The 26,452-nt window shown below is 41.5% G+C and overlaps 1 protein-coding gene across 2 annotated transcripts; it reads right to left on the bottom strand.

Moving 5' to 3' along the window:
• Positions 1–573: 573 nt before the first annotated feature.
• LOC128762661 (E3 ubiquitin-protein ligase RNF165-like) lies at positions 574–22,076 on the bottom strand. 2 transcript variants are annotated; one of them, XM_053871075.1, is made up of 8 exons: positions 21,871–22,076; positions 11,171–11,486; positions 10,971–11,102; positions 9,437–9,566; positions 9,227–9,331; positions 7,861–7,956; positions 7,147–7,250; positions 574–6,130 (listed from the first exon to the last, which is right to left on the bottom strand). In XM_053871075.1, the coding sequence occupies exons 1-8, from the start codon at positions 21,929–21,931 to the stop codon at positions 6,013–6,015; spliced, it is 1,062 nt and encodes a 353-aa protein (XP_053727050.1). In that variant the 5' UTR covers positions 21,932–22,076; the 3' UTR covers positions 574–6,012. The 2 variants fall into 2 exon arrangements, with proteins under 2 accessions (XP_053727050.1, XP_053727051.1); XM_053871076.1 differs by having other exon boundaries at positions 11,171–21,174; positions 21,871–22,020.
• Between the last annotated feature and the right edge of the window lie 4,376 nt (positions 22,077–26,452).

Raw genomic sequence — 26,452 nt, 5'->3', positions numbered from 1 at the left:
GGAACGCATTATTTCTTTTTCCATTAATTGTCATGGGAAAAATCGATTCAGATTTCAAACAAATCGCTTCTCGAATGGCCTTCTGGAACGGATTGTGGTTGAGAACCGAGGTACCACTGCACATATATTCAGCTTTCTGCCTGTGATGCCAGCCAAGGGTATTCTTTGATGTAATTTGCATACAAATATATATTTGGTTTGTCTTTGAATGGTGAGATATGAAATGGACAATATATTTACAGTTGTCGTCACTCTATAAATGTGTGTTATGTTGGCCTTTAAAAAGAGCAAAATAATTCTTGAAACAAGTTAAGCCTTATGTAAATCATATTGCACTTTTTTTTTTTATGCTGTGCCCCTCTTGGTTGACCGAATGACCCCCTACTAAACTTGATCCAGAGCCGCCCCTGTGGAAATAGCAGGTACCTGGATGAAACGCTTGGATGAAAAAAAAATCTTAGTTTATTTATTTCTCATTCACTTCTTTCATTTTCTTTTTTTTTTAAGTCATAAACTGCGGCCTAGCCCTAACCTAACCGGCCTCTTCTTCAAAGAAACACAAACCCTGCAAGCTCATCGTCAGCATTTCAGCAATTTAATAGAAAAACACGTACAAAAAGATCATATACAAGACAATAAATAAAAAAGAGACCGAACAGTTTGGGTTAAGCTATGCAATTTTTTTGCATCATTAGTATTAAATACAGTACAAAAATCCACCCAGAGTGAATCTAAAGATTTTCCACAACATCCACAGATTATGTTATTCTTCATATGATTTCGCTATTGCTTTTCATATTATTGATACAGACTTCTACTTCCCTAGAAAATACTCAAGATACTTGCAAGGTTACAGCAAAACAGCAGTGTGTTGTACAAAGATGGCCACTTCCCTTTTTCACTGGCAGGTTAATAATTTTTTTCTTCTCAGCAGCAAAGAAACATCAGAGAATATTGAAGAAGTACGGCATCATATTAAACACTTCTACAGAGCAACTCCCACAAACACATAGGAAAACCTGAGAAGGACATGCATTAAGAAGCTTGTGCTTTAAGTTCTAAATTTCATTGTGGTTCACCAGCTTGAGTTAATACTATGGCTACTGTCCAGGTCAGTCTGGAGAGGGGGGGACACGGGTGGGGCCAGTGACATGAAACCAATTAGACCAGCCAGCTTCATTAAGATCAGGGGTGTCCAAACCGGTCCTCGTAGGGCCGGGTGGTGCAGGTTTTTGTTCCCAACAAAGTAGCACGCAAGGCTTCAATAGTCAGGTGCTACTTGCTTCAGCTGACACCTGATTGGTTGAGCAGTGTGCTTGTTTGGTTGGAACAAAAACCTGCAGCGACTGAGACCCATTCTGCAACAGTGTGGACAACCCTGTTCTTGATCCAATACTTGTTCGTATTAGTAGAGTATTAATAAGAAATGCACACCAATGTTAGCTTATTGTATCCAGGTGTGGAATGCACAATCACCACAGTACATCAGGAAATTGCTCGAAAAGATCAATGGCTCAAGTTAGTATGCTAGACACCAAACGTTAGCAGCGAAACACACGCTGTAGGTGCTGGAAAGCATCATATTCATATTGTAAAGCTGAGTAAATAAAAACGTACAAAATAAAAACAGAAGGTCATCTCCGCACCGTGCTGGCTGGAGTTTTGGGTACACTTTTTTCAAGGGAAAAAAAAAAAAACGGACTGCATGCAGAAGCATCACCACCCACCGATGCATAATGAGGTATTTTTTTTATATATCTTTTGTCTTATTTAAATAAATATATTGATTAAATTGCAAAGTTATGAGACATTAAATATTCCACCATGATAGCTAGCTAGCTACAGTTAGTCATAAATAATGATTGTTAAATACTTAAGGCATCTTTAATCACAGCATTCTACGTGAACTATAGCAAAGAAACATCCACACTCACCCGCCACTAGTTTTTTTTGGATGGAGACTTTCCCGAAATAAAAACGGAAACACATAAACAGTGAAGTCACACTCCAATAATCGTAATACACAAGGAAGCATGAAACGGAAACAAAAACAGGAGTAACCCAAAAAATAAATTAAATGAGGCAACGTCATTATAGTGCATTGATAGATACAAGCTACATCATCACAACAAGAAATGTGTCTCTGCAACTCCTCCTCCGCTGGTATTTTCCTGCCACCTTCAAAAGAACAGCCACATGCATGACACCAGAAACATTGCAGAGAAGAAAAAAGAGGGCGGGGCAAACAAATCAAGCGTTACAGGCCGACAGTTTCCTCCGACACAAATAAAGAGAGCCGAGACGCGGCAGAGGTGATTTGCTCGGAAATCACGTGTGCTTGTTCGATAGGCAATAAGGTAAAATACGAATGGCAGCATCCTCAAGCCCATGCCATCATCATCTCATCATCATCATCATCATCATCATCATGCTACGGGTGAACTGTGAGACACGATGCTGCAGCTGGAGTCTGACAGGATGACACATTTGTGGGCAGCTACGTTCACATTACGAATCGTGTTTGGTGAGCAGAGATTCACTACTCCCATATATGGTCACATGCAGATCACCTTGTTTAAGAACAGAAATTCCAGTTTTATCGTTTTCATCTTTAAAGAGAGAAAAATGTTTAATCCCGAGCCACTGAGCCATTTCATTGGGCTGGACTTGTGTTTTACGGCAAAATAATCCCAGCATGAAATGAATACTGTGGAGTCTGATTTGTGCCTCACTGAAGTTAGGTGGTGGCGGCAGTGTGTCTGAGATCTGCCCCCCCTGTTGACTACCTCACTAGTCCAGAAGACATCCTGACAAGAGCCACCTTTACTGTCCCCTGTTGGAGGAGCAGTGTTTCAACTCAGAGGGGCTCCTGGCTGACTGAACTATCTGTCAGACAGAGTGATTTGTCTTTTTGACACAGGTCTTTCTTCACCACAGACAATGAATCCTCTGCCTTATTTCCCTCACTTATGAACAAGACCTACGTCCCTGACGTAATTGGGACCTGGTGGGCCCTGGCCGGCAGCACCACAGATTTACTGGACAACTGAAATGTGTGAGAAACGTGGAAAAAGAGGAAAAAATGTTAAGATGAAAATTCCTCAAAGTTGAAACTTTGCGCCATTTTTTTATCAGGACCTATTAAGCTCCTCGATGTCTTAAGAGTTATTTAGAGAGTTAGCAAGATGGACGTGTGGAGGAACGATCCACAAGAAATTAAGACTTAAAATACGGCAGTTACACAAATATACCCTTTCACACATTCCTTTGGTCCAGGGGTCACCGACCTTTTAGCAACCACGTGCTACTTTAAGGGCACTGTGTGACTCGAAGGGCTACCATCGGTTCAGTACACACATCTGACATCATGATAAACAATGGTTGATAAATAATATTCCTCTCAAATACTTGTCTCATTGCTGAGTTTTCACAATTATTGCCAATGGTGTAACAAAAAAGGAATCATAAAATCAAACATAATAAGATGGTTATTACATGAAAAAAAAATTTAATGGCCCGAGGTCTCCACGGGCGCTCGTGGGCACCATGTTGCTGACCTTGGCTTCAGCCTATAGTTCTGATGATGTAATTAGAAGTGATGTAACGGAAGCGCATCCACATAGCGGATCAATGACGCATCACACTGGATAAGTGAATGCCTCTGACTAACTATATGGCATGACTTTTTAACCATGGCTGACCTGCATTTATCTGTCCTAAAGACCATGTGTTGCAAGTCCCTTTGGTATTAGTTTATCTCAGAGTCACCCTCCATAGTCGCATTTGCAGTCTATACAGCCAACATTACGCTGCAGACAGTTTCACAGACAAGATTCGATACACTCCAGTTTTTGTGCAGAACCTCTCACGCTCACTGTAGGAGCTTTTTCAAAGTCATGAATCTGAACTATGAGGTCAGTCAGAATTTGTGAATCCATATACACTGGAGCTGCTGATGTAAGTGAAAATCATACTTATGCCAAATGCTAAAACACCACTTTCTAAAATCAGTGTCTCATTGGTTGGGAGTTTGTGTGAGGTCACATGGTTTCAATATTACACTAAAGCCACTTTAGCCAAATTAGCAGGATAAGTAGGTCAGCCCTGTAATTTTGTTCAGTACGATCAGGACGGTTGGTATTTGGACCTGCGTCCAACAAGCCTGCAATAGACATGGGCATTTATCAGCCTTGGCCCCGCGAGGCATGACAGCTGATCACACTGCCACCAGTAACGTCTGTGTTGTTGTACGTGCCAGTCCTGTGAACAATTTGCCATACAAATGGATCCAGAGGTTATTAGATCGAGTCATCATCTAGTAAGATGTGTCCTCTCACTTCAGATCAATCATAGCTGACAGATAGGATAGGATAATAATCCTGCATAGACCTACCTGGCAGTTCAAAGTCAAAAATACATGTAAAATGTTTTCACATTGCATGTGAAGGCAGCACAGACTAGTAATAATAGTAGAATATTATGTTGCTAAAAAGCAGAACTGGGATAAATTTGTGTTTTATTGAAATACTGCACAGTATAATTAAGGGTTTTCATGACCATTCATATTTGAACCGATGCGGTACGAAAAATACCCAGTACTAGTGAATCGTGTCAGTATTAAAGACTACTAATTTTCTGTACTTTTGGGTGTGTATATGTGATAAAAAATATAAATTTGTAACATTTTATTTGGATGTGAAGATAGATGTGAGACTTTAGAACAGCAGAAAATCGGGCCTCTGTGAGTGCTTCAAAGCTTGAATGCTTTGCGTGTAAAGGAAGGATTTTCAAGTTTTGGGAAATCGATCAAGTCAAAGAGAAACAAGTTCTGTTAGAAAACAGATAATAAAATTCCATGTAGAAGTTTTGAACCCAGTTATTCATTGAGTCCACATTTTTAGGGGGTTCTGTAATGACTCAGCTGAACACAGAAACAGAGAGATGAAATGGAGGGCATTTTTCTTGTCCAACCTGGTGGACGAATAAAAAAAAAAAAAAGAAGAAATGCTCCGACTAAACATCATTGAGCCACCTAAATCTCACACTTCATTTCCTGAGGGCAAAACGAGAAACACCTCTCTGACTCGTCCTGTAATGCGAACGTAGCCCTTTGGTTATTCCCTCAAATGAATGAGTGAGTTTGTCACAGTTCACATGCACAGACACACAGTCCCTGTTTTCTACTGCTCCACAACGACGACACAGGCCAAACCCGCCACACAGCATGCACACCTCGGCTCTAGAGCCCGTAGGCCAACTATGACACTACACACATCACTGGAAGCCATGCCAGCAGTTAGCATTCCACCTGATTGCATTAAGTGACCAGAAATTCCGACTGCATCAGATGAGACAGATTTGTTTTTGGTCTTTTTTTCTTTTCAGCATTTCCTGTCCGCTCTCTGCATTGGACACGCGCGCCTCACAGTCTCCACACAGATTTCTGGAAAAAGGTTTTTTGCTTTCGCTACACAACATTGTTACTCTATGAATACTTAAGTCAGTACTATAATTCCATGACACCACAAGCGTTTCAGCTACAAGGGTTCACACCAAACAACCTCATGCTTATTGTTCTGTACAGTTGTGCCGTGGGCAGAGTGCAGCTGAGCGGGGTGTTTCACAGACCTGGGACCAGGCAAGTCAGATGTAGTGGCAGAGTAATGGCTTTAATACACTGCACCAGCTGGGGAGGTCGGGCATCAAAGTGCCTCCTGCTGGTAGCTGTTCTCGGGGTGTACAGAAGCACATCCGTCTACGGGCTCCGTATATCTATCGAGTTCAACCAGCAAACCTTCGATCCAGCCAGGGAGCGACGCTTCCACACCATCCCGGGTTGTGTTTTGGGTGACTGTGCTTTGTTAACCCATCTGCTGCATGGCTCAGGAGCAAGGCTCGTCGAGTGAGGCAGAAGGGGAGAGGACTGTACGGCAGAGTGCCCCCTGTCGCTGAGGAGAGGCAATGGAGAATCAATGAGACCAGACCCAAGGAGGAAGGAGTCAGCCGGCACTATCAGCTGTCTGTGGTTAGCTGGGTCTCAATGTCCACCCTGCATATGGGGCACTTCCTACTGGTGGCCAACCACTGGTCCACACACCCCTGGTGGAAGAGGTGCATGCATGGTAATCTTCTGGAAAACAGACAAGTCGAGAAGAAGAGAATGAGTGCCAGGCAGGGTCCACATCACTAAATTTGAGATTCTAAAAATGTGTTTGGGGCCTTTCACACTGTGCACTTAACCTCAGTGTTTTAACAGGCAACACTTGGCAAAACACGCAGAAGACGTTCCACTCGCACCACCAAGTGTTTGGTGGTGTTATCAAACAGCGAAGCAATCTGGGACTTGCTCATGTGGTCGGGTGCTCGATAATTGCCGGTTTTAGCTTTTATTGCAATTAAATATATGAATTCAATGAAAAACATGAATTAATTGATGGTGAGGAGGAAAGACCGAACTTGATTTCCAGACCATTAAATGATCATTATTGGCTTGGCTGTGTATTTGACTGAGAAAAATCTGGTTAAGTGAAACTGTATAGTTTCGGAGCATTGTTATTGCTTTTCTTCTTATGCGCTCTACTGTCAATAATCACCATTCATTTCCATCAACTGTGTCCACTGTTTTCTTGTTGGTGAAAATAAACAGGAAAATGCATTCTCTAATTTTATCTTGGGCAGTGAAATGTGTATAAAATGTATTATTGTGCTAAAGCAAAGCTGCAGGTCCATCATAACTTGCCTACAGTAACAGTGTCTTTCCCTATAAACTGATGGCCTTTAGATGCCCATATGAAAGATGTCTTTTGCGTCCAGAGGCTCATGAGGACTGGCCGTCTTTGGTGACAGAGAAATCAGGTGATCAAATGCATTTGGGATCAGAGCCGCAGTGTTGGCTGGCTGATGATGCGTTCATTGAGATGCTTCTACCACAGTTGAAAAACCAGCTATTCTGCACATCCTGCCCCCAACTGGGCAGCCAAAATGGAAAACAGTCATCTTACAAAGATGGAAACAGACTCTCAATTCAATATCCTGGATTCGCAAAGGTTGAGCCACCACAAGCAGGTCAATGAAAATCAAGTGGTACAGTTGACACAACGCTACTATATGATCACAGTTTTTGTTTTGAGTGTGTGCGGTGTGCACCTGACATCCTCTCCGTCCTCCAGCATCGATAGACAGATGGTGCACTTCTCATCAGTGTCCAGCTCTTCATCATCCAGACTCATCTTCAGGTCAAGTGGTATTCTCTGCAGAACACACACCTCATCATCACATCAGCATAACAGAGCAGTCATAACACTTTGTCTTCAAGATAATCTATCAACCGATACTAGTATGTGACTCACACATACAGACACTTTGGGCATCCTCTATTGCATTTCGACAAGGAGTTTGCCCGACCAGTTCGCACGTGTTCTGTGGTTGCACAATGACCACCTTGAAAGGCCTGACTTTGACTGGTCTAATTTGCATTCTTGTTGAAAACAAGAAGGCAAAAGTCATTAATGTGAGACTAATAAAGGATAACTAATCTAATGCAATTATGCTAAATCCAGCTGCTCCCACAATAAACTCAAATCCCTCACTTCATCAGTCCTCCTCCAGACGACTCGCATCATCATCTTGCAACAACATCAGACGGAGTAAATGAATTATGCCCTCCATTTACTTCACTCTCGATGATCCCCCAGTCTTCCCCAAGTATCTGGGTCACACATGCATCATAAAAATTCATGCCACCCAGGCACGCACACAAACTTCAGAACAGGTGCATGAGTCACAGTCCGCCTCTGCACACAGCAGACTCTCTCCAAGATCATCTCAAGAGTCTGCAGCAGTAAACAGAACACTAAATACCTTCTTGTATTTGTGAGGGAATGTGAATCTCTCGATGGTGGTCTGGACGGCTCCACGGTTCACACTCCCTAACCTGTCCTCCAGCTGCAGCAGCTCCTGCCAATACAGACATGAAATATCAAGACAGGAAAATGACCTTCTGAAAACATTAGCGAAATAAAAAGGAGAAGTACAATGACTGTCCATAGTTGAACTGTCAATACACGACACTATGCACACAGCTTGGCAGGAGATGTCCTGAGACAGCTGTAACAGACATGATCGTGCAAGATGATCAAGAGGATGTGAAATAATCACAGTCAGTGCAATGCTTTCAGCTGGGGATGTCCCTATACCACATCTGCACTTCAATAATAAAAAATAATTCCGTTAATATATATTTTACTGTTTATACATTTATAATTGTATTTATGTATGCATTTATTTTATTCATTTATTAAATGACAGATTAGCTCATTTAATATTTTAAAACATAATTGGAAAAACACTGTAAAACTCTGTAAAACAAAAGATATTGTGTATCAATATCATCAATCATGAATTACATTTTACTCTGAAACTGATCACGTGAACAATGAAGGGAAAAAAACCCAGCTGACGAACTCACTGACTCTCAACTCGACTCAACGGGGAAAGGTGATCAAATAAAGAGAACCACGTGCTAGACGTGTTTCCTGCAGGCCAAGGAACTATTTGCAGGTGTATTGTACTGAATAAAAAGACAGTGGCATAACATAGAGTAGGAATAAAAGATGGAAAATAGTGTCCATCTTTAAGAATTACAATGTCATGTCAAAAAAATGCAGAACTCGGAACCTATATCATACAGCCACATAAATTCTGCAATAGCTTTGGTGGCATTTATACATGAAAAATACTGTTTAATACAATGTTCTGGCCTACGAAACATGCAAAATACATATTTGAAAAGCAACTCTTACAGCTGGACAAGTAGTATTTTCTGTCCCTGAACTGCCATGGAGAAAGGTGGTTTACAGACATGGGTCCCAAAAATAATTTGAGTAATTCCAAACTTTGGGATTAGTTATAATTTGAGTCAAATTTTATAATGAGACGATGAAACACACTTTGCAAACCAAACAGAGCAACTACTGAGGAGTTGCTTTTGGAGCAGGGTGCCACCCTGCGCCTCAAGGATTGATTGAAAAGTAAATCAAACTATTAAAGAACAGCTGGCAAAAATAAAAACAGACATCAAACTATGCTAGGTTGATGCGTTACTAAGCTGACAGACTACGGCTAGAATGATGGAGAATTCATCTCCCATTGTCAGACTAAGGTGTTAACATGCATGTTAAGTCTAAGTGAGGACTCATGAGTAGGGGGAACGTGGAGGGATACAAACCTCATAGCTCTCCCGTACTGCAGCCGCATGGCGGGAGGGGTTGAGGCTCTGCAGCGCGAGCAAGTGCAACTGGGGATACGGGTAGTTTCTGATCTCGTGAACGACCTGGAAGATGATGAGAGAGTTTGAAACAGGAAGTGGGGCAGTGGGTCAAGCTAAGATGCCGTGTAGAATAAACCGAAATCAGACAAACACTGCAGAGCGACTCACCACTTGGGTTGAGGCATTATTTCTGGGGAAGTGGTGCATCCGCGGTGATGTTAGGTAGTGCTGATAGTGCTGCGGCAGCGGGTGGATGTGGAAATGATGCGGGGGAAGTCCAGCATCTACGCTCAGATCCCTGCGAGAGAGAGGCATTAATCAAGACGAGAGAGACCCCACACGATGAGGATGCAGGTGAATGGCGGGGAATTCAGATTTGTGGTGTGAGCTGTTTGGATTCAACACTAAATCCACCATGGTGCGGCCAACCAATTGAACCATGGAACAGCAAAGGGAGAACTGGGAACAGATCTGTAGTTTGTTGCTGGGGCACTGCAGTGTTGTGGATTGAGTATCTTCATAAAATAGAACCCATTTCCTACTTTGGCAATTTAAACACATGTCCTTTGAACTAGAAATGAAGATTGGAATTTTTTATATACAAGTTCACACTGCTTAAATTGGTAATCCCAGTGGCAGTTTGTGTGACCCCTCTGAGATAAGGAACGGTGGTGACATGAGAGGTCAGTCTGCTCTGACTTCACGTCTGAGATGACCACACAGAGGACTCTGTGTTGGACTGTGAACACCCCCCTAAACATACCTCAGGAGAGTGGAAATGGGAAAAAGTAATGCAGACAGGAAATGGACATAGAATGGCCAGGATAACTGATCTGGTACCCAATATTAGCCACATTTTCAGAGGATACGACTATCGTTGAATCCAACTGCTAATGGTGAGTGGGCCCCACTCCTCTCCACATAGGAATCCCATGGGCTTGAGGAGCTTCTCAGAGATTTCATTCACCCATCTGACAATTACTGAAGCAACAGACAGCAGAGCCTCCGTGATCCTGATAAAGCCACTTGACATCTCCCGGCGAGAGAGGGTGATTATACAGTTCCTGACTAAAATCTTGCCGCTTGGGTACAAGTTGATTTTAAGTGCCCCTCAAAAAAATTCTTTTTTTCTGGCAAACAAAAATACTGAAAAGTTATCAGCTTGGCAAAGTCCACAAAGTGAGTTTTTGGAGAGACTGAAGTCTTGTCACCTTGTCTTATGATTCAACCAATCCCACATTACAGTACAGCCTCACCTGTGACCAATATTTAATCAGTCAGTTAGTGGGTGTGTGTATATAAAGAACCCCAACACATCAACTGCAACTTGACCTCTGACAACATGCCTCACCAGTGGACCAAGCTGCTCCAGGACTGGCCAGCTCAGTCACCGGACATGAACATCATTGAGCAAGTATGGAAGACTAAACCAAAGAATTCTCTGTAGTCGACAAAACTTTTGTCTTGCCAAAACCGGACATTTTTGTGTGCATTAAATGATCAATACGTATACAGTGAAGCAAACTTATTTTGGGACATATAACCTAAGGCACCGTTTTAGCTTTCCTATGAACCATTTCTAAAATCAATGGAATAATTCAATGCCAAGTTATAAGCAGTTGTTTCTACAAGATGGATAAGCGACAAGACTTTTGTCACACTGATATTTGTGTTTCATATGCAGAAAAATAGAGAATGTTACCAATCAGTTCCCTCAGCCAGGTATCTTGGCTGCTGCACCACTGGCTGGGGTGGCACATGAAGAGGAGGTGCAAAATCATAGCCAGGCCTCAGTCTGTGTGGCTGGTGAGGAACTCTTTCTGGAGTACGTCGACTGAAACAGACACAAGAGTTTGTACCCCCATCCAAAGATGACAATGTCAAATGCAAAGTAGTCAGCACCTGGTCGGTGGTAGGATGTGTCTGTGCTGGGCTTCCAGGATCTGCTGCTGGAGGAGGTATTGTTGGTGTAATGCCTGAGGTAGGAAGGGGGGGGGCGGGATGTCCTGGAACTGTGGTGTGGGCATGGGGTTAAGGGTTGGGGGTAACGGCGGGCCGTGCTGGTGGCCAGGGGGGGCCAAGTGGGGGTTAATGCCTGATTGTGGTTGCCCTGGGTGGGGCAGTGGGAAGTCCATGGGTAGAGGGGCCTGAGGACCTAACTGGAAGTGCCGGCAAGAGGTTGCATGACTATGCTGCTGCTGCCGGTTGAAATGGGATCCTGTGAAGGAGAAGCAGACAATTTAGCTCCCTGAGGTGAGAGAGGGTTTGGAATTAATTGTAGGTGAAATGTGGTGTCACTGTGTGTGGTGATGTATGTTAATGATGCCCCTACCTCTTACCTATGGTGACAAACGCTTCAGAGGGGGTGGGAATGATGGGTACCACAGGTACCATGACAATGAAAACTTCTTGATAGATCAGGATCTGCACCGATGAAGTCGCAAACATTTCATTTCATTGTTTTTTTTTTTAGTTATTTTTAAATTATTTTAGTTTTACACCTGAATGTTCTGAAACCATTTCCTGGATCTTAAGAAAAGCACCATAAACCTTTTAGAAGATTCTCCCTGCAACTTCAGGCAACATTGAGAGTCAACTTCAGGAACAGGCCAGAGCTGAGAGAGATACTGCTTGTTCTGGTGTAGAGCAGGACTTAGGGGGATAGGTATTTTAGAAACATCAGACACTGTCCCAGAATGCTGTCACTTTGTATGTATAGCAAGGCAGCCCTCATTTCCTTTGTGCAAGCCTGTTTAGGCAATAATGTCAATTCAGCTCCATTGTAGTGGCGTTTTGTGAGACTCACAGGAATAGTGTGACGCATCTAGTTTGAAACAATATGGATATCAGTGGTGGAATTTAGCAGACCAAGTCTTTGCCTGAAAAGGCGCATCCTCTACATCCCCATGACTAAGAACACTGGACTGAGTCCTTCACTGATACCTCCAGATAAATGAGATCTCCATCTTCTGATCAACTGATAACCAGAGCTATTCGTTTTCTAAATTCTCTCTGTAATCCTCCCGAAAAAAAAAAAAGAAAAATTGGTGATCAAGTCCTGAACCGGTAGAACTAGTGATGCATTAGTTTACATACTGTACACACTGCTATATGATAGTTACATACACTACTGACTACTCTTAGCAGAAAGCATGTACACCTATTAAGTGCCACAGCCAAATACTGCATTTTAGTAGCTAATTAATAAATAAGGCATAATAATTTGTTGAAAAATGCCATTGAGAAAGCTGAGCATACTTTTCCTTCTTTCTATCTGTAATAACCTCTAGGAGTTTTTTGCTGATTTGCTGAGCTTGTCTGTGTTACTGCTGGTGATGGTGAGGAGCTCAGTCATCTGAGTGAAGAGTTACAATCACATGCTCTCTCCACACACGAGTCGGTAAGAACTTACGGAAGGGCCATCCTCTTCTGTAGGTATTCCAAACATGGCGGACACCACAGACAAGACCCAGAAGGAGTCTTCTGTTCTACATAGCAACACTGTTCCCCTACCACTGAGCCCCCTCTGTAAGTGACATCACCCTGATTCTGCTTTCTTTGAAAGGCCAACATTTTGGTAACTTTCCAAACTTTCACGTTTCATTAAGGTCGAGCAACATTATAAATAACTTTGCGTCCAAAAAAAAGCACTCTGACACCCTTGACCAAGATCCTGTCGACAGTGACAGCATATTCTGTGATCTGTTCTCAGAGATACAGCTAGATTTAATTCTATTACTTCAGTGTGGTTATCTAGAAAGAGTGCTAGTGAGGTGAACATAGTATTGTGGATGTAAAAGCAATAGTTGATAACAGTGAACACATTGAAATGGGTTGTCTGAACACTAAGAACACAATTACAGCCTTTCTGACTATATTTTGTGAGTCATCAGGCAGACAACCTTGAAGTTACTTTGACTCTGTACAGTTGACTGAAACCATGAGGAACATCAATGGACTCATTCAGGTCTGCAGTAAAGGAAAGTATTGAAATTAGCCGCTTTCGCACAGTCAGAACATTTTGGCTACCTGGAACCATTTCGTTCGAAGGACCATTCTACCCACAGAGTACAAATTTACACGGACAGAAAACTGGGATAGCTAGTGCCACCGCTGCATTACAGGATCGCTGTAACACACACAACAAACTATCAGTAGTAGTGAGAGATGAGGCAGCAGTGTTTATGAAGAATGATTTTGTGCTTAAGTAGGAGTTGTACGTGACGTCAGGAGACTGATCACGCATGAGTATACATTTAATCTACATGTGTTTTGAAATACAATGGACTCGCAATGAATTTATCAGTCGTGAATCAGAGATCAACATGAGACTGTTGAGGCAATTCTGCAGACTGGAGTGTCTCAGATTAACTGAGGTTCGCTGAATAAGAATGACTTCACGTCGTGAAGTTCACAGCAATGAATGATGACTGAATGACACACAGGCTAGATTGGATTAGAAACCATTTATTCACAAATTTGGTTTAGAGCATGGTAAAGTGAAACTCTGAACTAACTTTAAATCATGTACACAGCTCCATCTGTCAAACCAACTCTGGCTCAGAGTTGTAAGCCAGTAACTGCAATGACTGTCTGTTTCATGTATTAAAAATAAGTTTGAAAATTATGGTCATGAACGAAAGTCCTTCCTACACTCACCACTCATTAGAACTGAAAAGGTTCCTACAGTGTGAAAGCGGCTATTGTCTATCTTTATCTCAGCAGGAGAAGAGGAAGAGGTGGGAGTGAGGGGGGGGGTTGGGTGGAACGGGTCACTGCAGTGGTAGGACAATAAATGGGAATCAGCAAGAAGCACACTGAAGGTTAGGAAAAACACTATCATCTTTATTGAAAAAAATATTAGTACTGTGTAATTTGTGTTTTTTCTCATAATATCTTTGCTGGTTCTTATAAATAGCATAAAATCCATGCAACAAAAATAAACAGACTGAAGGCAAGGCCCACCATGCTCCACATAAGGTTAAAAAAGAACAAAAGCAGCATCCAATGAGCAGACATGTTTGCTACAGCACATGATTTCAGTACAGCAGGGAACATCTTTACTACAGAAAGATTACATTGGATTCTCTATCATCAATGTCGAAAAGAACAAAAATTATGAATCATAAATGTGACCATGCACTGAGAGTACTATTTCTAGAACAGAAGGTAGAGACCAAACCAAACAATAAAAAAAAGATGTGTTACTTCTGTAGTAGTGCAGGAGAAAAGGCATCCCTGTGAAATGGATATCATTTTGGCATCGGATTAGTTGGAAAGTGTTTGGCAAGTGATGAACCACCAGTGAACTTTTGATTGTTCAGCCTCACCTGGCACATTAACTGGCCACGATAATTCAGTGTGATTCTGAGCTTTTCATTTTTGCAAAAGGCAATAAAGGACTACACAATGGAAACAATTATGAAAGGTTGTTTTGTTCAGGTGCAGTGTACATTCACTTGTTTAGCAGTAGTGGCTGGCATTCAGGGTTGAGAAAGCATTGTGGAGTCTGGATTCATATTACTTTAAGATCGAAGTGACTCAGATTTTAATAAAACTGCCTTAGCTTCAGGTTTGGTGCAACTCCATGTCAAAGATAAAACAGATTAGGAAGATAAGATGAACATATAGGATTGAGATTGAATCACCACACTTTCTTTCACTTCTGATCAGCCACAATACGTTAATTTGGATATCTGCCGACACCATTGTTTTTTCAGATACGTGAGCAGCGCTGTTTGGCTTTTTTATTCATGCTATCATGGTTGATTGAAAACAGAAAAAGGAAGTGCAATTCTGAAGGTTTCAAACTGACAATCTCGATATGATTGACCACCAATCATGATCAGCCAAATGTGATCGGAATATATCGATCACTGCCTTTCAATGACAATCACAAAAACTATCACCTCTGACAGCCTGCAGTCAGCTAAGGCTCCAAACTTTTCACAATCTGTGATGTGAAGTTTGCCAGGGGGTTTATTCTAAGATGGTAAAGCGGACATCTACCAAACCCTGGAAGAGGCAGAACCACTGGCACATGACCAACAGAATACGACTAAGGAGTAATGACCAAGAAACGGCAAATCATGGAGAAAGAGTCTAATAGTACAGTCAAAAACACACTCCAAATTTCATGAGTGATTCAAAGAACAAGCACTTGGTAGATTATGGTGAGTTTTTAGGCTCATGTCAGAAAATGAAAAGAAGCCCACTGGTTAAGATGCCTGGCAGCTAGTGACACAACGGATCGCCACTGATCTGTGATCTGTATGGACTGCTCTCAACGATTAGGCATGCAAGTGGTCCCCAGACTGGTGGATGAGAAAAAATAAATAAAAAATTTGAAATTGTGTCTGTTCGCATTGTAGCCAGGCATGAAAACTGTCATGGGTGAGAGGGTTTTGCAAGGGGCAACGTGGCCTTTGGTATGTGGTAGGGATGCTCCGATCAGGATTTCTGCTGCTGATCTCTGATACGGATCACTTGGATTGACAATGAATTCGTAATCAAAATGATGAGACCTTCTGTGCACATGATGTGAAAAAATGAACTTTAAATCATTTTCATTCAGACAAACTTTTATATACCTCTTCAAGGTGAAGAGCTGAATGCAGCAATTATTCTGTCGAAAGGACAATTGAAAAACAATTAATTTGATGTGAGACGTCGCAGGTGAATCTCTGGAGACTGTGCAAGTCCGAGAAATAGAAAAAAAAAAAAAAAAAGAATGGCGTGTCACTCTCGGACCGTCGGGTGTTGCTAAGCGTTGGCTGCGCTAAAAGCCTGCCCAGAAAACTCTCCATGCTCCGTCAAGTGCTGGTGCTTTAAATGGCGTGTTTAATTTGAAGGCGCTTCCCTGCACAGCATTTTCTCGTGCATGTGCTGCAAGATGCAAACTTTACATGACAGATAAAAAGAATCTCCACAGCAGACATGCCGCTACTTAGTGAGCAGGGCGGAGCGGACTCATCACGGCTTCATAAGAGCGCCGAATGTCACACAAGATCACTTGTTGTGACCGGCAATGACAGGTGGCGATTGGCATTTACCAATCACGCTGAAATCAGCCGATCATGATCGGTCACCGATCGATCGGAGCATCCCTAGTATGTGGTTTTGTTGTTTTAGACACAGCAACCTGAGAAATGTTTTCCACCATTATCAAAACATACCACCAACTACAAAGGAAATATGCAATTTTCGACTGAGCATGCCAGAATAAAAAACATGTTTGATTTAGAAACATATAACATAAACATTTAAAGTCCCTCAAAGAACCATCTGTTTTAGTCACGGTGACATGACGTCAGACATGAGGGGTTATCAAAACCCCCACATGAATGGGTGCTGGGTGCCTTTAAAGTTCTAAGTTATTAAATATTTACATAGTGCACATTTGCACTGGCTGCAAAAATGTGCCTTACAAACATGGGTGGGCAGTGTTTTCAGTGTGTGTGTCTCAGTTGGCACCAGAACTGTACGTAAATTAAGTGCTTGCACAGAGTGCAGTGGTCCACAAAAGTAACATACAGGTGAGCTAAATGGATACGCAAGGCTACGCAGCATATATTCAGTGCAGTTAACACATTATTGGTGTCATTTTAAATAGTCCAAAACATGTTGGGCTTCCACGCCAAATTACATTCCATTAATCTAATAAGAAATAAATAAATGTGTTCCAAGTATGTAAATACACTACAAAAAAAGAATGTATTGCATACTTTTACTAGTAGTACTTATTGTCAGATTCGCATCACTTTTGCTGTCTGAACGGGCGCTTGGAGACCCATCAAAAAAGAGGTGCCGGTGAATTTAAGCAGAGTGGAGGTCATCTATCCTCACGCCGTGCACCAGTGTGGCACGGGAGCCTGAGATCACCCTCATTTGCGTGAGAGCTGGCAGTCCTGTAAAAACCGGCGATGCATTGAATCGACGGAAATTCTTGTTCTGGTCCAGAAATTCAAATTTACCGCAATAATAAGTGATCAAACTCAACAAAGGAACATATAAACTGGCATTCAAATGCACCAGGAGGGGTCAAAGTGACACCCCAAAGTTTAAACAATCTACTTCAAACAAACTAACTCATAGGTTTAAAATCAGAGGAGTATTTTGGAGTTTCTTTTGGCACAAAGCTTGCTCTCCCTGCTCCCCAATGCCGTGCTGAGAGCTGCGCTGGGGAGAGGTGCAGTTACCAGTGCTTCGTATAGATTACATTAGATTAGATTAGATTAGATTAGAGATCACTCTTTGATTATTGTATCTGATCATGAAATAATTAGGGCTGGGTAATGATTCAACTGATTTAAAATCGATTCAGAAACACTACTAACATCAGAATCTACTTCGGTATAACAAAGAATATCACAATACAAGCGTTAGCATTTGCTTCCAAAGACGTCAGGGGCAAAACAAAAAAATGAAACTGAGGGAACCACTGACTTTACCTGCCAATTCTCCACAGCCCATCAAGATAACACAAGGAACTTCACTTGGTAGTAGAAAATGAAGGCGTCAAACAGCTTGTACTGATACTTCAATAAACCACATGTTACTCCCAGAATGCATTGATGATTGATATATGGTGTTTTAATGAAATGCAGTCAGTAGAGCGTCACTATAACCTGTGGCACCTGGACATCACTATTTTCACATTCATTTCAACATATAACATTCATATTGGCGCATCACTACTTTGAACTCATTGCTGTGCTCATCACGCAGCATCAGAACACTACAAAAAGGTGATAATGCTCTGCAGTGACACACACATCACATCTCTGGTGTGCTTTAGCTATTATCTTTCAGCACTGGCCTACGAATCTCTGTTGTATCGGCGAAAATAGGTTTCACCATTCACCACACTTTTCTTATCGGCCCAAAAACTGCAATCATGTGTCCCTAACTTTACCACGGTAAATTTAATGTGCCAGAAAATAAAAAGAAGGCCGCTAGTTCAGCAACAGTCAGACAGTAGATATCGCAGCCTAAGCTGAGCAAAATTCACCCATATGATCAGGACAGCCAGAAAGATAACATAATAAGATGATAACCATAAAATAATTGATTTTCGTGCTAGATTATCAGCTTTTTACAGCTCATTTCTTCCACATCAAGTACTAGGTAACACTCATCAAAGCACTAGATTTTTTTGAACAAATTAACAGGGCAAGTGATTCCAACAGTCTAATACAAGATAACAGGCAAACTACTGAAAGATTGGGCTGTGAAAACAACAATCATTGAAGTCAAAGTCTGTCAGCTCAACTTCGTGCATACATCAGTGCGCAAACTATCTAGAGCGTTCTGTTTATGTTACTAGCCTATTACTTGATGAAAAATGTTTTTTTTATTATTGAAAAGTCTGAATTCATTATTTTTTATGTCCAAAACACGTTATCTTCACATTTACTGTCTTTGGAAATGTATAAATATGTGTTCTCGACTATTTATGCAATCTTTGAAAAAATAGTATAAAATGTAACCACATTGGATATTCAGTCTTCAGCAAAGCATTTTAAATTCATTCAGCTTCAGCCACAAATGTTTCCTTTCGGTGCATTAGGAACTTAGGAATGAAGGACTTTGCTCTTGTATATTATCTACCTTCTGAATAAATATTGCCACAGATAATTATTGACCCATTGGGGTTACTGGCAAAATTTAAAAAAAATTGCAGATAACAAGATCGTGTACCTTTCATTTAATTTAATTTAATTTTCATTTAGACACAAAATTCAAAAAACAAAATAAAATAATGAATTCAATAAATAAAAAAATAGAACTTTGATTAGAGACTGATGTGAACTGGAAGTGAAGCAGACAGTAAACAGAAACGAGGAGAAACATGGGGAACTGTGTGTTGTTCAAAGACAGCGAACACATTAGTCTTTCTTGTGAAGTGCACATGCAACTTTAACCATGGTCTCCAAGGGCAGCCATTCTCGTGCTGCATTCGTCATGTGTCAAAAAGCGGCAGTAAAAACACTCAAGCATTCGTACTTGCATTTACCTACTGCATGTGATGTGTTCGGTCAGTAACTTTAGCAATCATTGTTATTGTCCTAAATTTGAAAGGCGCAAATTCTTTGTTGGAGTAAGGCTCTGAAAACGTATTGTACAGACACGTTGAATGCACCATACAGAGCAGTAAGTTCTTCCTCTTCAAATCAGTCAGTAAATCTGTAGCCTAGTTCTGTTTTTCATTTTTGTCTCTTTTTTCTGTACAAAATGTACTGCTTAAAAAAAATAACTTGTTTTATGGAATCCTTTCTGAAAACAAAAAACAAAGAAAAGTACTTTTTTCTTTTCATTTTTCTTTCAAAACGAAAACTGAATGAATGAACACTACGTCCCATCTAGCTTAGCAGTGTCCAAATACTAATATTAATGATCAAAATTATAACAGGATTATTTCGACTATGATGCAGCATCTGTCTTGGCTTCGGTCTACATTCACTCTGAAGTACGAGCATGGCACATTACACCAGCGCTCCACATCAGAAACTTTATCAAGCACACCAGCATCGGCAGGTGAAGAGGACTCTCTGAATTACAGTCGTAAGAAGAGGGCGCACTGTCGTAACGGCATTATTAGACTCCACATGACAAAGCGAAGTTCAACACTAGGGTTGTCACAACAACCGACACTTCGGAACAAATTTGGTACCCACACGCAAAAAAAGGAAAAAATATACCAGCCACTTATGACACCGTCAGTTCTCAACATCCATTGTGACTCATCACTGTACAGACGGCAACAGTATACATGTATGTACAGTATACTGCGGTTACTTCAGCTTATCATAAAAAACTTGTAAGCACAGAATCACTACACACTTTGTCCTTCTTACTGTTCAGTTAATGTGGTTATTCAAACAACAAGATTGTGTCCAACTAAATTCTCTGTTCAAACTCGATCATTGGTGATTTTTTTGATGCTATTTTTAATCACTGATATTTATGTGGTCTACTGAAACTACAGCCCTATTCAGCACAGTGAAAAATCAATCTATGCGGAATAGACAGTAACATTTTTATAATGAGTCAGTCAGGGAGTTGTTTTGGGGGTGACCGTTCATTGTTTGTGCCTTATGAAGCTGCTTGAAAGGCCGGGGGATGAGCAGAGTCTGGGACGTAAAGGTGGAGAATGTTTGTGTGTCGGAGACAAGAGTTACTCAGTTGCTTTTTGAAGCAGTAAATTAGAACTAGAATTGCGTCCTTTTTCATACATTCCAGCAAATTAATTTAAGAAGATTTGAAAACCAAGAAATTGTTTTTGTGTGCTAGTTGGCAAAAAAAAACTGCAAGCAAAACAAAAAATGTAAATAAATATTGGCATGGAATCGGAATAATATCGTAATCGGCAGATATCCAAATACAGGAATCAGATGAAGTGAAAAAATGTGGATCAGCGCTTTACGATGCTCAGAATCATTTCTTCGGTCGTGTACATTGCACCTTAGGTGAAGAGGAGGATGAGCCAAATTCTGATGTTCAACAATGCAGTGCAGGATTGGAGATCATGCAAAATGTATCCACTTTACAGGAATTTACAGCATGTTGTCTATCAAGTCTGGATGGAGGTACACAATGACATTAAAATGTTTTCTCACTGCCACAGCAGTTTGACAGAAAATAAGACTGTTCTAGATGTTAGCATTTGTTTTTAGTCTGCTTACACAGGGAAAGTCTGAATACATCTCGGGAGACACAGGGTGCATTTTAATACCAATGTCGTCTTCTGATGGAAAGAGGAAATGGAGAAGGGGTTCACAATACAGGCTAAATGCAGAGAACAGGCAGAGGCCACGGCACACCACACAGCAGCAGATGATCATTAGCTACACAATGGGGGGACGACAAAGATCTGATAAATGCAGAATGTAGAGCCAGCCTCCATACTATGAAACAGGGAAATAAGAACAGAAATAAACGCACAATGAATTTACAGATGCCACTGTTGTAGCATTCATTTTACACTGGAGCTTCAACCTGAGTCATCTTGCGATGCACCAGCTTCAAACCGTCACGTAATGAATTTCAAATGAGCGTCAAAGTGACTGACTGTCAATTTTAGAAGTCAATTCTCGCCAGGTGCGATATCTGTTTGTTGAGTTAGCGATGATCTTTAGATGACATCACCAGGAGCGGAAAGCTGACGGGCTCCGTCTATGTTGCGGTAAATAACAGCGCAAACAGACGAGCGCTTTGGATCACAGGATTGAAATTGACTCGGAATTGAACCAGTTATTGTGAAACCAACTGTTTGCTCCTGGGTGTGCTTCCAATCCGCATTGTGACGCGCACAGCCGGAGCTGGCGGTACTGTATCCTTTGTGACTAATGTTTCCGCTCCAGGTCATAGCCGAAGCCAGTTAGCTTATCTTCAGCTCTTCCCTTCCCAAATGCTTAACAGTCCGTCTCATTATGGTTACTCGAAATTAATACACAGCCAGTCACTTGTAACCCTGATTGAGTTGTCAATTTTTCGCGGACAATTTGGACTGCAACTTGAAGCCAGCTAACGCAAGCTAGCCGAACGGCTAAGCTGCAGTGCACATTTTGATAAACAGGGCACATGTTTGGATCGAGTCGTACCTCTGTTTCTCACTGAGCCGAACACAGGAAGAACCAGGTATCCGACATGCACTAACACCATCCTGGGATCCCTAATTCTGACTCCGCTAGGTGACTCGAAGAGATGGCGTGGTAGAAGCCCATGCGGATCCACATTCAGGCTGGCTAGCGCCACAGGAGAACCGAACCAGAACAGACTGACTCGCTTGACAAAAGCAGACAGGCCGTTGCTCCGTCTGAACAGACGAGAGCGCTGTTGCGTCACAGAGACGTGGTAATCTCCCCGGCTGACTGCTGTTACCTTGAGTGACCGCAAGAGGTCGAATGCAGCAGTCAGAAAAGTCCAGAATATGTTTGACAGACAGACGAAACATATGATTAGTATTTATTATACATTTAATTTAAAAAATTGCAAACGAAATGTTAACTTTATAGATATTTATGCTGTATGTGTGTACACACACAGGAGTCAAGTCCCTTCTCCCATTTTTAAACGCTTGAATAATAATATTCACATGAATAAAATGAATGAGTGTGGAACTAATGAGTTAATCCCGATTAATTAAAGAATCGTAATGTATGCGTTAAAATTATTTAACCGTTTCAATTTTATTTCACAGTTTGCTCTCCAGACAACACAGAACCTTTGTAAGCGTTTGTAAGTTCCTGGTCCACTGATCACACTGATGCAGAAGACACATTGCATCTAGGATGATAACAACAACAACAAACATGGAGGAATCACTGAACAAAAGCATATACAGTGGTACCTTGGTTCTCGACCACAATCCGTTCCAGACGGCCGTTCGAGAAGCGATTTGTTCGAAACCTGAATTGATTTTTCCCATTAGAATGAATGGAAAAAGAACTAATGCGTTCCAAGCCTTAAAATAGGCATGTGAATGTAGAGTGTCTGCTGCAGGTGCGCTGTTCCTCTATGTGTGTGGCCGCTGCATGTGGGAGGGGTTGCTGGGTGAGTGACGTCTCTCCAGAAGTGAAGAGGTGCCCGGTGCGTGTCCAGCTCTGAATGTGCGCATCTGTGCAGTTTGGCTGTGACAAAGTCATAAACCAAGTAACGCTCTGTCCGAGACTCACCTCATCCCAGCTCCAGCCCACAACAGGACATCAAACCCTGGAGTGCGCGCTCCAGCCAGGGAGGTGTGGAGAGCGAGCAGCTCCCCTGTGACACTCTACCATGGTCCAGGAAAGGTTTTACACCTCAATATGAAGAAAAAAACAGTCAGTAAATGTAGCCAACAGGACACGTCTGCATACAGAGGCTGCGTTATACACAATAACAAAGCGCGTCGTGAGTCAGCTGATTGGTCCACGCACGTTATGTTTTTTCCCCACTTTTTTCGGGGGTGTTCGAATTCTGGATTTCCGAAGCAAAAAAATCTAGCCATTTTTGTTCGGTGATGCAGGTGCAGAGGACACTCTCCACAGCACAGTGGTAGAAGCTCCTCAGGACTGAGCTGCCCAGTCCGGCTCGTTGCAGCTTCCTTGGGAGTTAGAGGCATTGGTGGGCCTTCTGGATGAGGTGTTGGTTCTCCAGGTCAGGTCCTCAGATATGTGCACACCCAGGTACCTGAAACTCAGTACCACCTCCACGGCTGCTCCGCCAATGTGCAGGGGGGTAGGGGGCTCCTGCTCCTCCGAAAGTCCACCACCATCTCCTTAACATGACTCAAAAATATACAGTCATTTTTGCTCTGAGTTTCTCATGTTCCCAATCAGCAATTGTTGTTTTCTTTCATCAGTTTTTAATTGCTGACAAGTTGAGGCAAGGTTCAAGGAGTCTTTATTGTCCCCGTGGGGCAAATTGCTCTACAGCCAGCAGTAACAAAAAACAGTCAACAGCACTCACAGTAACAACAACATATTTACAATCACTTGTTGAGAAGACCTATGGCAGCAGGGACGAAAGAATACTTGAGTCTATTAGTCCTGCATCTTGGCAGGGTGTCTGATGGGAGCAGCACAAACTCACCCACCAAAGGGTGAATCTGGTCGGTGAGAAGTGAGCGGGCCTTACTTAGGGTCCTGAGCTTGTAAACGTTCGAAAGGTTTCTGAGGTCAATGCCTGCAATTTTGCTGCACACTCTGACTATAGCCTGCAGTCTATTTTTGTTTTTGAGGGAAAGTAGGCAGTACCAACAAATGAAATAAAAGCTCAGAACGGACTCAACAAAACAGGAATAAAACATTTTCATGAATGTGCTGTCAACATTAAAACTCCGCAATTTCCTAAGGAAATACATTCGTTGATGTGCCTTCTTACAAACAGCATCGACATGGAATTCAAAAGACAGCCTGTCATCAATGTTGGTGCTAAGATATTTATGTTATGGACCAGCTCGACGGTTTGATCCTCAATGACAAGAGGAGGAGCGGCTGACAGTTGTTTCTGAAGGTCTCTTACCATTTCTTTGGTCTTTGACACATTGATGCACATCAAAGATGAGGAACAACAGTTTGTGAGTTCCCTCACTACAGGGCCATGGTCAGGGTCGTGACTGCTCAGCAAGGACACGATAACCGAGTCATCTGCAAATTTCAGAATGTGACGGCAGAATGTGATTGGCTATGGCACTCGTTCGTGTACAAAACAAACAAAGATGAGAGAACGCAGCGCTGAGGTGATCCATTGGAGAAGACCAGAGTGTCGGACAGAACACCATTGACCCTGGCTGACCTGTAAACTGCAGTGGATCTTGAACACAGGTCAGAAGTGTTTCCTTGACAATGTTCTCAAATGATTTCATAACTAGAGAAGTTAATGCCACAGGTCTAAAATCATTTTCTCATTCTATACATACATGCATACATACATACATACATACATACATACATACATACATACATAACCAGTGCATGGTCCTGGTCAGGGTTGCGGGGAGTGCTGGAGCCTATCCCAGTGGAATACACTCGCAATCGCAGTTCACTCTCACCATTCACACATAGGCGTAATTTTAGAGGGTCCAATTAACCGAGCGAGCCTATTAACCTATGGGATGTGGGAGGAAACCAATCCAGCCTTTAAAATACTGGTGGTCCTTTAATATGAAATTGCTAAATCTACACTTGGTTTAAGTCTAGTTAAAAGGTTTTGGACTCCTACCCTAGAGTTTGGCTCTAACAAGGTATTGTGTTTGTCCATTTGGCTGGTATAGCACTTCAACCTACTTTGTTTTGTCCTTAAGTATTAATCTTTTATAATTTCTTTAAATACAAGAGGGCTCAGAAACGCAGTCTAAAGTATAGCTCTTGTGATTTTTGCTTCTTACAGGAGACACATTCAAAAGAGGAGCGTAAATGGTTTTCGAGGTGATTTGTGCATGGCTCACCAGTTAGAACTTTCAGCTGGTGTATGTATTCTTAAACAATATAATGGGAACATCTTAAAGTCTGAAGCTGATGTAGACGGTTATATTGTTCTACACATGGAAATTGCCTCCTCAGTTTTGCCTTTGCTAATGTTTATGGATGTCAGTCAGAAAATAAGAATGTTTTAAATAAACTTGAAAATATACTTCAGCACTGGCTTTCCAAATTCCTGTTATAATTGTGGTCATTTCAAGTTTTTTTTTTGTTTTGTTTTGTTTTTAGTTTTAACTATTGTGAGGTAGAGGATGAAGTGGATAAAAAACCTCTCACGTTTTTTAATAAAGCACAAACTGAAAGGAAATATAGTACCAGTTTGGTACAAGAAAAACGAGACAGCAGGAAAATGGCATAATTGTGAAAATTATAAATTTAACCACAATACCAGTAGATGCCCCTAGTGAGTGTGAAAAACTGGAGCTGACTGAGTTGCAGTATAAATTGGATGAAATTATACATACAAAGCAAAGGGAGCCTTTGTTAGGCTGCGTAGAAATGCGGAAGGAGAACAAAATTCAGATTCCTTTTTTTAGAATTTAAAAGGGCCCCGTTAATAGCAACACTGTGCAACAATTAAAAATTAACACTGTGATTACCACTGATCAGAGGAAAATAGCAAGACTTTCTGCTGAATTTTGTAAAATGCTTAATATATCTGTCAACTATTGTAGTAAAATCAACTCCTCATTCTTCAATACACTTAACAATGGTAAACAAATCAATGAAACTGACAAAGGATTTTGTGATGGAACGCTGTCTTTGAGTGAAATCACTCTCGCTATGAACAGTTTACAAATTGGTATCTGTTCATGATGGTTTATCATGAGAGTTTTACAATGTAAACAATTGTAAACATTTATTTTGGCACATTACCGCCACCATTAACACAGGGCCTTGTTACACATATTCACAAGCAAGGAAGCAAGGAAATTTCACGTTTCACTGTGCTTCTGAGAACAGCCCATTCTTTCACAAATGTTTGTCAAAACAGTCTGCATGCTTAGGTGCTTGATTTGATACACCTGTGGCCAGGCCAAGTGATTAGGACACCTGATTCTGATCTTTTCAATAGGAGAGCAAATACTTTGGGTCATACGGTGTATCTCAAACTGCTGCTGCAATTGATGTGATTGACCCCTTTTCTCTAGCTTCAGGTCTTACTCTCAATATAAATATAAAATCAGTGTGAACTATTACCATAAAAAAGTGCTCTTAGCTA

Source organism: Synchiropus splendidus, chromosome 7 (assembly GCF_027744825.2).
Source record: "Synchiropus splendidus isolate RoL2022-P1 chromosome 7, RoL_Sspl_1.0, whole genome shotgun sequence".
Classification (NCBI taxonomy): Eukaryota; Metazoa; Chordata; class Actinopteri; order Syngnathiformes; family Callionymidae; genus Synchiropus; species Synchiropus splendidus.
The sequence above is the reverse complement of the archived record's forward strand: the minus strand, read 5'-3'. Positions and strand labels throughout refer to the sequence as shown.